The sequence below is a fragment of the Nicotiana attenuata genome, unplaced genomic scaffold (assembly GCF_001879085.1).
Source record: "Nicotiana attenuata strain UT unplaced genomic scaffold, NIATTr2, whole genome shotgun sequence".
Classification (NCBI taxonomy): Eukaryota; Viridiplantae; Streptophyta; class Magnoliopsida; order Solanales; family Solanaceae; genus Nicotiana; species Nicotiana attenuata.
Window position 1 is genome coordinate 331,136 of NW_017670925.1, and position 12,763 is coordinate 343,898.

General features: G+C 36.0%; 1 protein-coding gene across 3 annotated transcripts; it reads left to right on the forward strand.

Moving 5' to 3' along the window:
* The first annotated feature begins 2,964 nt into the window (after positions 1–2,964).
* On the forward strand, positions 2,965–11,995 carry LOC109244534 (poly [ADP-ribose] polymerase 2). 3 transcript variants are annotated; one of them, XM_019411642.1, is made up of 18 exons: positions 2,965–3,234; positions 3,308–3,593; positions 4,892–5,004; positions 5,131–5,212; positions 6,503–6,738; positions 7,079–7,205; positions 7,333–7,388; positions 8,573–8,646; positions 8,808–8,854; positions 9,039–9,088; positions 9,570–9,632; positions 9,955–10,035; positions 10,258–10,368; positions 10,475–10,535; positions 10,642–10,784; positions 10,992–11,065; positions 11,218–11,323; positions 11,560–11,995. In XM_019411642.1, exons 1-18 carry the CDS (start codon positions 3,145–3,147, stop codon positions 11,650–11,652), a joined length of 1,893 nt encoding a protein of 630 aa, XP_019267187.1. In that variant the 5' UTR covers positions 2,965–3,144; the 3' UTR covers positions 11,653–11,995. The 3 variants fall into 3 exon arrangements, with proteins under 3 accessions (XP_019267187.1, XP_019267186.1, XP_019267188.1); XM_019411641.1 differs by having other exon boundaries at positions 2,966–3,234; positions 10,475–10,550; XM_019411643.1 differs by having other exon boundaries at positions 2,966–3,234; positions 4,892–4,980; positions 10,475–10,550.
* The last annotated feature ends 768 nt before the right edge of the window (positions 11,996–12,763 follow it).

Genomic DNA, 12,763 nt, shown 5'->3' on the forward strand with positions numbered 1-12,763 from the left:
TAAGGACATGCAGTCTTGAACTTCAGGTTACAAGCTCAAAAGTTAAGGATAGGTAGTCCTGAAGTTAGACTAATAAGGTCAAAAGTTAAGGACATGTAGTCCTTAACTTAGAGTGACAAGTTATAAGTTAATGACATGCAGTCCTCAACTTAGGTTTACAAGCTAAAAAGTTAAGGACATGGAGTCCTTAACTTAGACTAACAAGGTCAAAAGTTAAGGTCACCATGTCCTTAACTTTTAGACTGCACACATGAAAGTTAAGGACAACACGGCCTTAACTTTTTAACTGGTTAAAGACAACATGTCCTAAAGTTTATAAAACAGACTAATAAACTCTTTTTTTGATTGTTTACCTGTTGTTGTCGTCTATCTTTATGTTAGTATATGTTCCTGGGTTTTTACTTCTCATTATATACAAGTATGAAGACAATAATTCATAATTCTCTTCATGAGTTCCTCTTATTAAAGCGGAAGCACGTTGAATAGCACGCCACGCCTTGTGATACCCAATGTCTAGTCCATGCAATTTTTGCATTTCTGCCATGACAAAAGGTGGTGTAACTTCAAACCTTGGGTCTCGAAGATTGTCGATAACGTAACCACTAATCAACTTTGAAGTTGCATGCCTTTGATCAGCTTTCATAGTGTTAACAGAGCAGGCATGATTTTTCTCAATCTTTACTATCTTGAACAATGTTGAATCTTTAATTCTGAAAGCACGCACACACCACCTACACCTATCATCATTGAATTTCAACGAATATCTTGTTGAGCTTGATCTAACAACCTTGAATTAAAAATGTCCTTTAATTGCTATATTCGAAAAATGGTTAATTATACTCTTCTTTTTGTCAAATATTGATCCCACCTTTATTTCATCCAACGAAGTATTTTCTCTTAATATCGTAGTTGGGGATTCTTTTTGTTTCAAATTTGACCTTCGCCTAGTTAGTTGAGTAGAGGTTTTTTCAGCAACTTCTTCGATTACCGGTGCACTCTCTAAGACTTGAATACCCAAAGCTTGTTCGTTATCAATCTCTATAATGCTTTGTCCTTCTACTTGAATAGAATCGGATATTTGAAGCGCCTCTTCAGTTATTGGTTGAGCTTCAACCATATCTATTTCCATTATCTGTTGGCATTTGTTTTGATTCTCATGTTGAGTTTCTCTATTGACATGTTCAAAGGCACTTATTGATCCACAAACTCTTTCCGAAATATCAACAATGAAATGACAGCCCTTGAAGAGTGAATGACTTTTTAGTAACTCAATACATGTGTGAAGATCTAAATCTTTGGATACAAGCATTCCCTTGCTTGCTCCAAGGTTGATATCAAACCATATCACTGCTTCAAACTTGTCTCTATCCAATTCAATAACTTCAAAGATCTCTTTAATGAAATCTTGAAACTGAATTGCCTCAGGTACTAGAACAAGCTTTGTTTGATGATCAAGATACTTATAGTCTTCAGTCCATCTACCATTAAAATCAACTATAATGCATATTGTTTCCATCCTGCAAGTCAAGAGAATGGGAAACTCAGGATAGATTTTATAGAGCAATCCTTGTATAATTAAGAATAGGTACAGTAAATTCAAGACCTTTTGAACTTGGAATTCAAAGTTCAGGACCAACTGTCCTTAACTTTTTTACTTGGAAATCAAAGTTAAGGATCAGGTGTCCTTAACTTTTGAACTTGTAATTCAAATTTCAGGACCAAGTGTCCTCAACTTCTGAACTTGGAAATCAAACTGCAGGACCAAGTGTCCTTAACTTTTGAACTTGAAACTTGAAGTTAATGACTGCTTGTCCTTAACTTTTGAACATGTAAGTCAAAGTTCAGGACCAAGTGTCCTTAACTTTTCAACTTCAAACTTGAAGTTAAGGACTGACTGTCCTTAACTTTTGAACATGTAAGTCAAAGTTCAGGACTAAGTGTCCTTAACTTTTCAACTTGAAACTCAAACTTCAGGTCCAAGTGTCCTTAACTTTTCAACTTGAAACTTGAAGTTTTGAACATGTAAGTCAAAGTTCAGGACCAAGTGTCCTCAACTTTTCAACTTCAAACTTGAAGTTAAGGACTGCCTGTCCTTAACTTTTGAACATGTAAGTCAAAGTTCAGGACCAAGTATCCTTAACTTTTCAACTTGAAACTCAAACATTAGGACCAAGTGTCCTTAGCTTTTCAACTTGAAACTCAAACTTCAGGACCAAGTGTCCTTAACTTTTTCAAAACAATTTGAAAAACTATAACAGTATGTCCTTAATATTCAAAAGAACAGCAAAAAAGTTAAGGACATTGTGTCCTTAACTTTTTCAATTCAATTTGCAAAATCAGGACACTATGTCCTTAATATTAGTAACAACGATCATGACACCAAATCCTTAACATTATGTGCTCAATTTTTATAGAATTATCAAAGGACGCGATGTCCTTAACCATATCAATCCAGAAATTAAAAAAAATAAAGATTCCTAGCATCAAATTCGTAGTAACGAAATAAAAATCAATAGAAAACACAAGCATAACTTACTGTAAATTTATGTCGATTTTTGGACGAGAAAGTTGAATTCTATAGTTTCAAATCGGAGGAGAAGCTTCTGCAAATCTATGGCGATCACAATCTCAAATCGGAAGAGAAGCTGCTGCTGAAGTTAGTTGCTGCTGCTGCTGCTGATCGTTAATAAAAGTGTAGGTATAAGTTATAGCAGAAGGGTATTTTTGTCCAGTCAGGTAAAAGTTTATTAAATCAGTGGCTAAAGACTAAAGACATTTAAAACACTGGCTTTAAAGTAAAGACAAGTGTTCTTAGTGGCTATTTATGCACCTCGCCCAAAAAAAGAAAACAAGAGTAGATGGACCTGTTCATTTTGTTGGTGATTCCCTGTCCATTTTTCTCTAATAATAATAATAATAATAATAATAAAAAAAAAAAGAAACCTGTCCATTTATACGAGACGAGACCGTAAGAGTGATTCCAATTTCCGAAGCCCCGCGCAAAAGCGTGCGCTGCACAATTATACAAATTACAAACACTCTTCCTTTGCAAGCTTTTCCCCATTCACTAGCAAAGTGTATATAAGTAGTTCTCAATCCTCTCCAATTCCTTATTAGCGCTGAAAATTTCAACAACTTCTAACAATGGCCAACATTACCAAGCTTAAAGTCGATGACCTCCGTCAGCAACTTTCAAGTCGCGGTCTTGACACCACTGGAAACAAACCCATTTTGGTTCGCACTTAATAACCCTAACTATTCTTTTCTTAAATGTTTTCATAATGGTGTTGTTTTACCCAAATTGCAGGTAAGGAGGTTAGAGGAGGCAATTGAGGAGGAGGAAAACAAGAAACGATTAAACGGTGATAGAAAAAGACTGAGGCATGATGATTGTGACTCAAATGGGAAGAAGATGAAGACTCTGACTCTGACTCTGACTGTGGAGGAGGACTATAAGAAGATGAGTGTTAAGGAGTTAAGGGAGTTAGCCACTTCTCTTGGGGTTTCCACTACTGGGTCAAAGAAAGAACTTGTTCAGAGGCTTTGTGCTGCTTCTGATTCACCCAATGACATGTCAAAAGATAATGTTGGAGGTATTGCAATAAGCATTAAGTTATATACATTTAGTAATGAATTTTTTATACCATTAGGGTGTGTTTGGTACTAAGGAAAATGTTTTTGACGGGACAAGTTATCCTGGAATTTTCTTACTTATTTTTGGCGTTTGTTAAGTAAACAGAAAATATTGTTCCAAAAGGATATGTATATGTATATATAATCTAAGCAAAATACTATGGGGTAGGAGTTGAGGTAGGGGGTGGTGGGGAGGGGTGTGGGGGTCAAGAGTGTAGGGTATAATTGTCGAGGGGCGGGGCGGGGTAGGGTAGGATGGTGAGTAGGGGGTGGGAGTATGGGTCGAGGGGTGAGGGTGAGGGTGAGTCGGGGGTGGGGTGGGGTGTTGAGGGTGCGGAGGAGACAATTGGAAAGTGTTTTCCTCCGTGCCAAACACAATTTAACCTCGCTTACCATTTAAAACTTAAAACTCTTACGATAGTGTTGCTATTTGGCAAATCTCTTTTACTACTTTATAAGTACCAAATTAATTAAAGTTTAACTTATGAAATTTAACCATCAGTTAGTTCATTAACATAACTACCTTTGTTTTGGAACCAAAGCTTAGTTTCTTGGTAGCAGTTCTGTCCAAGTTTGAAGATCTTAAGTGAAATATTATACTGAAAATTGGTCAGGCCAAGGGAGTAATTTATGTTGGTTTAGGCAGTTGTTTGCGGGATTATGTGTGTCCTAACTGCCATTGATGGTGCTTGAGTGCATTGCTGAGTAGAGACTTAACACAGTCTTGTTTTAATTTATTTTCACCTTTCACATTTTTACTTCTACATCTGCCCATAATTTAAGCCTTTCTCAGTTCGTGGAAGAAAGTGGCTTTGACCAATAACTTTTAAGTGTACTAGTAAGTTGTCAATTTGAGATGAAATGTTTGCAACACATATTTCTTTTCATATAGCTTTGTGATTGTCGAAATTTTTTATTTTCAGGGTGAATTAGTCTATGATCGATTCAAGAATCATTAAATCAAAAGGGACTAAATGTTGATACTTAGGGAGTAGCTGTATACTAAGTAGAATTGAACTGCGTAGACAGTGGATTATCATTGTAATTACTGGCATATACACATTAGTTAGTGCCTCAGAGTGGTAATGCACTATAGTACTGATTGTCAACGTAGTTGTGTGGCTTGTGTTGAACTTAGTGCTACATGTTTAACCTGAAGTTAACTTGACTATTTGCACTACCTTTTTGGTTGTTATTTTCGTCCTTTTCTTTTGGTGATATATGATTGTGTCTTGTTTACCGTTAAAAAAATTGGCAGATGGGGATGAAGGTGAGAGAGAGAAATTGGTCACGGCAACAAAGAAGGGTGCAGCTGTTCTGGATCAGTACCTGCCAGGTGACATCAAGGCACGTTACCATGTCCTGCAACAAGTAAATCTTTTTCAGAAAGTTTTTGCTTCTGGCTGCAAAGAAGTATTTGAATTGTTCGTGTTTTCTCTTTTTCTTATTCTTCTAACAAAGAAGGTTTTGATTCAACGAATTCTTGTTGATATGCAGGGCAATGAGATTTATGATGCCACATTGAACCAAACAAATGTTGGGAACAACAATAACAAGTTCTATATCATTCAAGTTCTAGGTTAAATTCTATTTGTTGCCTCACATACGTCTTAATTTGTTGGTAGGGAACTGCCTAGCAAAGTGTAAAAGGTGCCTTGTTTTCCTTTTAAAATGGTTTTCCATGCTATGGGAGCGAATACACTACAAATTCTTCCAGTTAATTGGTGGTTGTATCATCTGACGACTTCTGATAACTGGGAAGAACATGAGAACAGCTATGGAATATTGTATTTTTGTTCATCATGTTCTAGGAAAAAATCACAATCTTTACATTTTTTTCGCATACTAACTGAGCATTATCATTCATCTTTCAAAAAAAGTTTAGAAGAGATTTGTGGGAGCTGTACAACTTATAAAGCCTCCCTAGATGCCTGAGAAGATACCAAACTATCATGCATCTCAGATAGATGAATTAAATGCTAAAGGTATGAAGAATACTAACAAGCTAAGGTATTCCTCCAAAAAATTAGCACCAAGTAAATACTTCAAGTGGCTCATAAACAATCATAGCTGGCTTTCTCTTCTTGATCCAGAAAGAAGGGATTTGCTGTTTATCGGTTAGAAGTCCCTTAACTTGACTTGGTAAAGTGTATATGTGCAATTGGTTCCTGTTGTGTCCCAGGGAAGCCATTTTATCAGCAACTTTATTTGCCTCCCCGAAACAATGATTAGTGAAGACTCCAGGAATGCTCAAAATCTTCTTTATCTCCTTAACAGTGTCTTCCAGTCTCCATGGTGTTGCCCAGATACCATTAATACAGTTCTGAAGCAATAAGGAATCAGTTTCTGCAATGATAAGATTATATCATTGTTCAATGCACCAGTTTAGTCCAAACATGAGAGCCCAAGCTTCAGCCCAATCACTGGTACCTTGCCCTAGATGATTAGAAAAAGCCATGATGAATCTGCCTAGACCATCTCTAATAACTCCTCCTCCACTACAGTGACCACCAATGCATGAACCATCACTGTTTAGCTTGACAAAAAGAATAGGAGGTTTGATCCATTTGGCTATAGTAGTTTGAACTTCCACTGTAGACTGCTCAGTCATCTTGCAGATGTCTTCCCAATTATCACCAAATCTAACTTTCTTGAACTGCAGCTTGATTAGCTGGGAAATGACCATAGACTTGGACCTTATAATGGAAGGGTTTTCTTGATCACACTTGGAGCTGCATCTAGATCTCCATAGCTCCCATAGAATAATAGGAGCATGGTCTTGAGTCTTTGCATTGAAGTTTTCTCAAATCTAATTATTTCATTAGCCTTCTCCATATTTGCTTGCCTGATTTTATTCATCTGATTGCAGAGAATGATAATGGTGGGAACTTCCTACTGTATACTAGATGGGGCAGAGTTGGTGCAAAGGGTGGAACGAAGATCAATGGTCCCTATACGTCCGCAGATGCTGCCACCTCTGAGTTTGAGAGCAAGTTCTATGACAAGACCAAGAACTATTGGTCTGACCGGAAAGATTTTGTTTGTCAACCAAAGCAATATACTTGGTTGGAAATGGACTATGATGAAACTGGGAAAGAGTCATCTGTGAGTTGTTTTAAGTTGCTTGTACTATTGAGGCAATTACGTTCATGTGTTAAAACATGTTATTTTTGCATTAACGTAGAATCTGTTGCTATATATCGCAATTATGTAGATGTGTTAAATGCATTATTTTCTCCATCAACTTAGAACCTTTTGCTCTCTTTCTGCTGTTGCATCTGAATTCAGTTGTGAAAAAACAGTATTCACACGTTAACTTGAACTTTTTGTCATATGAATAAGCAGTTCCATTTGAAGTACCATTCTTGTTTATCAAGTAGACTTGCAACAGCTATACAGTAATGTGTGCTAGTGGATCTGAGGGCTTGATGAACCTTTCAAACAGGTCCAAGAACTGTCCAACTCAATACCAAAAAGTCAACCTCGTGAGACTAAGCTAGAGGCCCGGATTGCAAAGTTCATATCTCTTATTTGCAATGTCAATATGATGAGGCAGCAAATGATGGAAATAGGTTTTGCACTCTTGTCACTCCATTATGATTCTTATCTTTGATTGCTATTTTATTTTGACACTCCACAATGAGGTCTAATTCATCACTTCTATCTTAATTGCTATCTATTTTTGTTATTGTTGGACAGGGTACAATGCTAACAAGTTGCCACTCGGTAAATTAAGCAAAACAACTATTTTGAAGGCAAGTATCTAGCATGTTATTTATGCATGGGTGTTTCATTTCTGAACCACTTATTTGTGTCGTCACATATTTAGATCTCTATGGTCCTGAATGAAAAATAGTCGATGAAGCACAAATCAAATCATGTAAAGATTCCGTTACACCTACATTTGTTATTGTGAATTTGATACTCCCTTGGTTCCAGTTTACTTGATTTGACTTGACCATTTCCCCTGATGTTCTATTTCTTCTTTCTGACATTCGAACATTGTAAGTGTTATAACTTAATTCTATAACATCGAATATTATTTTTTGTGAGATGAATTTTCCTCCCACCTACTTTTACCCGTTTAATCAATTTCCTTTATTTTGAATCTGATAAATCATTCAAACTTTATCTATTTCGAGGAAATCAGTATTTGTCAACTAGCTTCATAACTTGGGAAGGATATGGTGCTCTGTCTTTCCATGAAAAAAGTTAGGTTTCTAGAATTGGTTCTTCATTTTTTTTAAAGTCAAGAAGACTATTAAAACTCGCAATTTTTTGCTTCTTCTTCCCTTCCCCTGAAAAGAATGACATTTGCTAGCACCAGAATGCTTCCAGGCCTTACTGAAGGAGGCACATCGTAGCATTAGGGCGAATCTGAGCCGCACTCTTGTGCCACATTTAAGATTATCAGAATAAGTCCCCCCAAAAGAAAAAGAGGATTAAGAAAAGGAAAAAGATCGGGATAATTAAATTGAATTCAAAAATGAAATCTGCTGGCTGCTGGGTCTAAGGTGGAATCTTTTTTTTTTTTTTCCAATTAAGAGGTTCCCTAGAGTTCATGACATCAGTGTGCATCTAATTTATCTAAATTTAGTACTGTCTCTGGGTTCAAATTGTGCCGGGATTAAGGAAGGTGGTGGTAGCGGGTTTTGAAAGTCTACTCTCATTTGGCTTCAACTGGTTGGCTTTTCCTTCAAAAGATTGATATTGCTTCTATGTAAATAATTAAAAGTATTGAAGGTTGTAGGGAGAAAAAGTTAGGCAGGAAGTGGATACATATAGCCAGAAATTTTTAAATTCTCTTTACTATGATAATTCCAGCTGGCATGCTTTATTACACTGACCAAGACATAAACGAATAAAGTAAAGGGATTACTAAATGAGAGCAAAAGAGAAATACTCTCAACTATTCAACTGAAAATTGGTCTTTGTTTAGGGCTATGATGTCTTGAAAAGGATTTCTGATGTAATTGGCCAGTCCAACAGAAAACTGCTTGAAGATTTGACCAGGTAAGCTTGCTTCATCCCTACTGCGAGTTGTCTGATTATGGTCACTGATCAATGCATATCAGCTTATCTCTAATCTTGTTGTCTCTGGGACTTTACAAGCTTCAGGAGCAGTCTTAAGACATGAATATATGCTTTGATGTTTCTTCGCTCTTATGTTGCAGTGAATTCTATACAGTCATTCCTCATGATTTTGGCTTCAAGAAGATGCGTAAGTCATCTTAGTTCCTATTCCTTTTCCAGGAAACCTCGTGTTGCCTCCTTATCCTATCTGCTTGCTTGAACTTCCAGTTTTTCTTCTCCTCATTTTTCTCAGTGACTCTGAGGTGGATGGTTGTAGTTTTGTTAGAAGGATTTTGCTTAACTTACTGATATACTTGTTGACTTGCTGTCAGGTGAGTTTATCATCAACACCCCTCAGAAGTTAAAACGCAAAATTGAAATGGTGACTTCCGTTTTCTCTTTGCTAAATTCACTCCTTTTCTCTTTCCTCCCGATCATTATTCGCTATTCGCTATGTATGTATTACTCTATCATGGCTGCATTTCTGTTAAAGGGATGGAAGTGTCTGCGTTTTTACCAAGTTAATTGGACTGATCATATGATGTTTCATCAGAAGTATCAACCGTCATTTCGATCTAGAAGCATGGATTTCTTATTTATTGTTAGTTGATGTTCTCTACCAATGAGTTTGGTTCAAAGTTGCCTGTGGTATGCCTTTAACGAAGGAGATATAGGTGGTTTATGCAGATGAGCTAACAAAGCATATGTTAGAAAATCGAAATTAGCTGGTTTCAATCACAAATTATCTCTACAATGAAATTTTAGTTCAATGGCTTTTAACGTTTATTCTCATGCTGCTTGTTTATTCTGTTACTCATTTTCACCTGATCTTTTTGCTGTGGTGTAACTCTTGGAACTAAAAGGTCGAAGCTCTCGCTGAAATTGAAGTCGCAACTAAGTTATTGGAAGATAACACAGAGATACAGGTACTACGTTGCTGAGTCCTGTTGAAAGTATTCTTTTATTTCACTATAACTTTGGTGCTGAAAGAACATTCGTTTATGTATAGATAAATAGTTTGGAAGCTCAAAAATAGAAGTCCATAAATTGTCTCCGTCTTGGTGCATCTCAGTGAAATGATTTTTGATTTATCTTTGAAATAAAAAAGAAACAGTTTAGTTGAAGCTATTTTCCAAGAGATCTGGCTTTTAACACAATTTAATTTGCTTTTGCACACAATAACTGTTTTGAGGATTAAGATATGATTCTGAATTTGCAAATATGCCTTAACTTGTCATCTTCTTGTAGGAGGATCCTTTGTATTATCAATATGAACAACTTCGTTGCAAACTTATTCCAGTTGAAGTTGGTACCCAGGAATATTTCATGGTATGAACAAGTTTTTGCTGGATCTATTACTTCATGGTCTTTTATCTTTTGAATATTGTATTCATCCTTCATTCAGTGTGTTGATCAGCATGACAAATATGAAAATTGTGAATATTATTTGTTCATCTTGTCCATGGAGTGATCACCATGTCATGTCTTTTCGTCTCTGATTATTATTCATGTCTGGAGTTTATAAAGCCGAGTTATGTTATTTTTGGTCAGATTGAGAAATACATGAAGAATACTCATGCAAAGACACATTCTGGTTATACTGTCGATATTGTTCAAATTTTTAGGGCGTCAAGAGGTGATGAAACTGAAAGATTCCAGAAGGTGATTGCAAAACTCCCATAAAATGCCTTACAACAGCTGTTTCTATTTATAACTTATAACTACTACTACCTAAGCCTGATGTAAACATGTGAACTTTTGGAAGCAGTTCTCGAATACAAGTAATAGGATGCTTTTATGGCATGGTTCTCGGCTGACAAACTGGGCTGGTATTCTTTCACAGGGTTGTTTGCTAATTCTCTTGCTTAAGTATTTTCAAGCGTGATTTAAATCTTCAGTAGATTCACTAAAGATGGTTCCTGCGTGATACCGTAGGTTTACGAATTGCTCCTCCCGAGGCACCTTCGACAGGGTATATGTTTGGTAAAGGTGTTTATTTTGCTGATATGTTCTCCAAAAGTGCAAATTATTGCTATGCATCCTCTACTGCTAGGGATGGTGTGCTTCTGTTATGTGAGGTTGGTTAGCCCTTCAATCCAGCCCAATTTCTGTTCTCGTCTGTTATTCCTCTAGACGAGTCCCTTTTACTTGCCACAACCTCTCTATATCTAGCTTGCTGTTTCACATGATTTCTTTCTCAAGCTTTGGATAGGAGCGAAGCCTCCTGCAATCCAGAAAGTAATAATAGCATTTGTGTACTGATGACCTTGCTACTTCCTTAACAGGTTGCTCTTGGTGACATGAATGAGCTTCTGTCATCAAACTACAATGCTGATAAGTTGCCTTTGGGAAAGCTAAGGTTTCAATCTTCTCATATTTATGTTATTGCTTAAGATAGTAAACTCAAAATACAACAAAAGAAAAAATTAAACTATACTATAGACATAGACAACCATGTTTTGAGCTTGAAAAGAATGATTCAAGAGAATATCACGATTCCTGATATTGCAGCACCAAAGGAGTCGGTGCTACTGCCCCAGATTTTTCAAAAGCTCATCTACTTGAAGATGGTGTCGTCGTTCCTTTGGGAAAGCCAAAGGAGCAACCAGACCACAAGGTTTGCTCTAGCCTTGTTAATGAAGTCCCTTTTAGTTCACGGCTCCTTTTGCTTAAAATCTTATATGCATATGATGTTTGTGATTGCGAAATTGTGAATGATAAATCCTTCTCTGTGTTAAAACGAACTTCAATATCTTACTTGATGATAGCTGCCTTGTCCCTTGGGCCTTACCATTTTGTGTGATATATATGCATATCAGGTCATGTAAGCATTGTTCACATGTTTCTTTGCAGGGACATTTGTTGTATAACGAGTACATAGTTTACAACGTGGAACAAATAAGGATGCGCTACATTATCCAGGTTGAGTTCAATTATGGGAGATAATCACTGTAAATATATGGTTATAGATTTTCATCTTAGTTTTGATTATTTTAGAATATTGCTTAGGTATTTTATCATGTACATTTATACCTTTGCAATTCTAGCAAGGTAGTATTATATCCAGAAAATTAGAAAACTTTGCCAATATTTAGGTAAAGAAATGAGTGGTTATGAGAAATTCTCCCTTTTCCGGGTTAATTAGAAATGCAAAACCTGTTCTAGGTAGTGGTATTCCCTTATGTATTTTTGTTTCTGCAGAGTTTTGTTGATTTGGATGTATCGTGCTAGTATTACAGAACCAGAATCACAAGGGTTAATTAGAAATGCAAAACCTGTTCTATACAAACATAGAACTTTATATTATATTACAATTCATCACACATATTGATTGGTATGTAATTGCTTATAAATTCTCTCACGTGTTCGTTGACTTACAACGGCTAATTATTATTTGTTGTTTCTAAATGAGGACTATATTTCTATTAAATAAAAACATATTCCTATGGCATACCCCCTTTTTTCCGCTTCTCTTTTCTCTTTTTTGTTTTTTTCCTACCTAGCACAAAAAGTTATAGTATACTTATTTGACATAAGTCTTCAAATTTTCATGTATTTCTGTTTCTCAAGTCTATATTATGTCTAAAAAAAGAAATTCTAGTGTGTGATCGGCCGGCTTGATCACATAAACAAAACCTACTGTACATTGCATGAAAGGGATTCCTTCCAAATATAAACTTTGCATGCATGAAGCGATACTTTCCAAAAAGAAAAAACATTTGATTACGAAAACCTTTAATCGAAAAGAAAACGTGGATAGTTTATGATGTTATTATTCCAAGAAATGATGCGGTTACACGCTAAGGATTTTAAATAAACTACTCATAATCAAGCAGTAATATACCTAACAAGATAACAAAATTAGATGTTACAATGATCAGATGATATCCGAATCAAGAATCAAAGTCATCCTAAAAGCTCCATTGATCTTTGTTACTCTTTTATTTATTTGTTAATAAGAAAAGTTATAACCCCATTATTATTACAAAGAAAGAAAGCATTTTTAGATAAATTTAATTAGTGTCCTCGATCTAGTAGCTCAACGGCGTCAATCTGG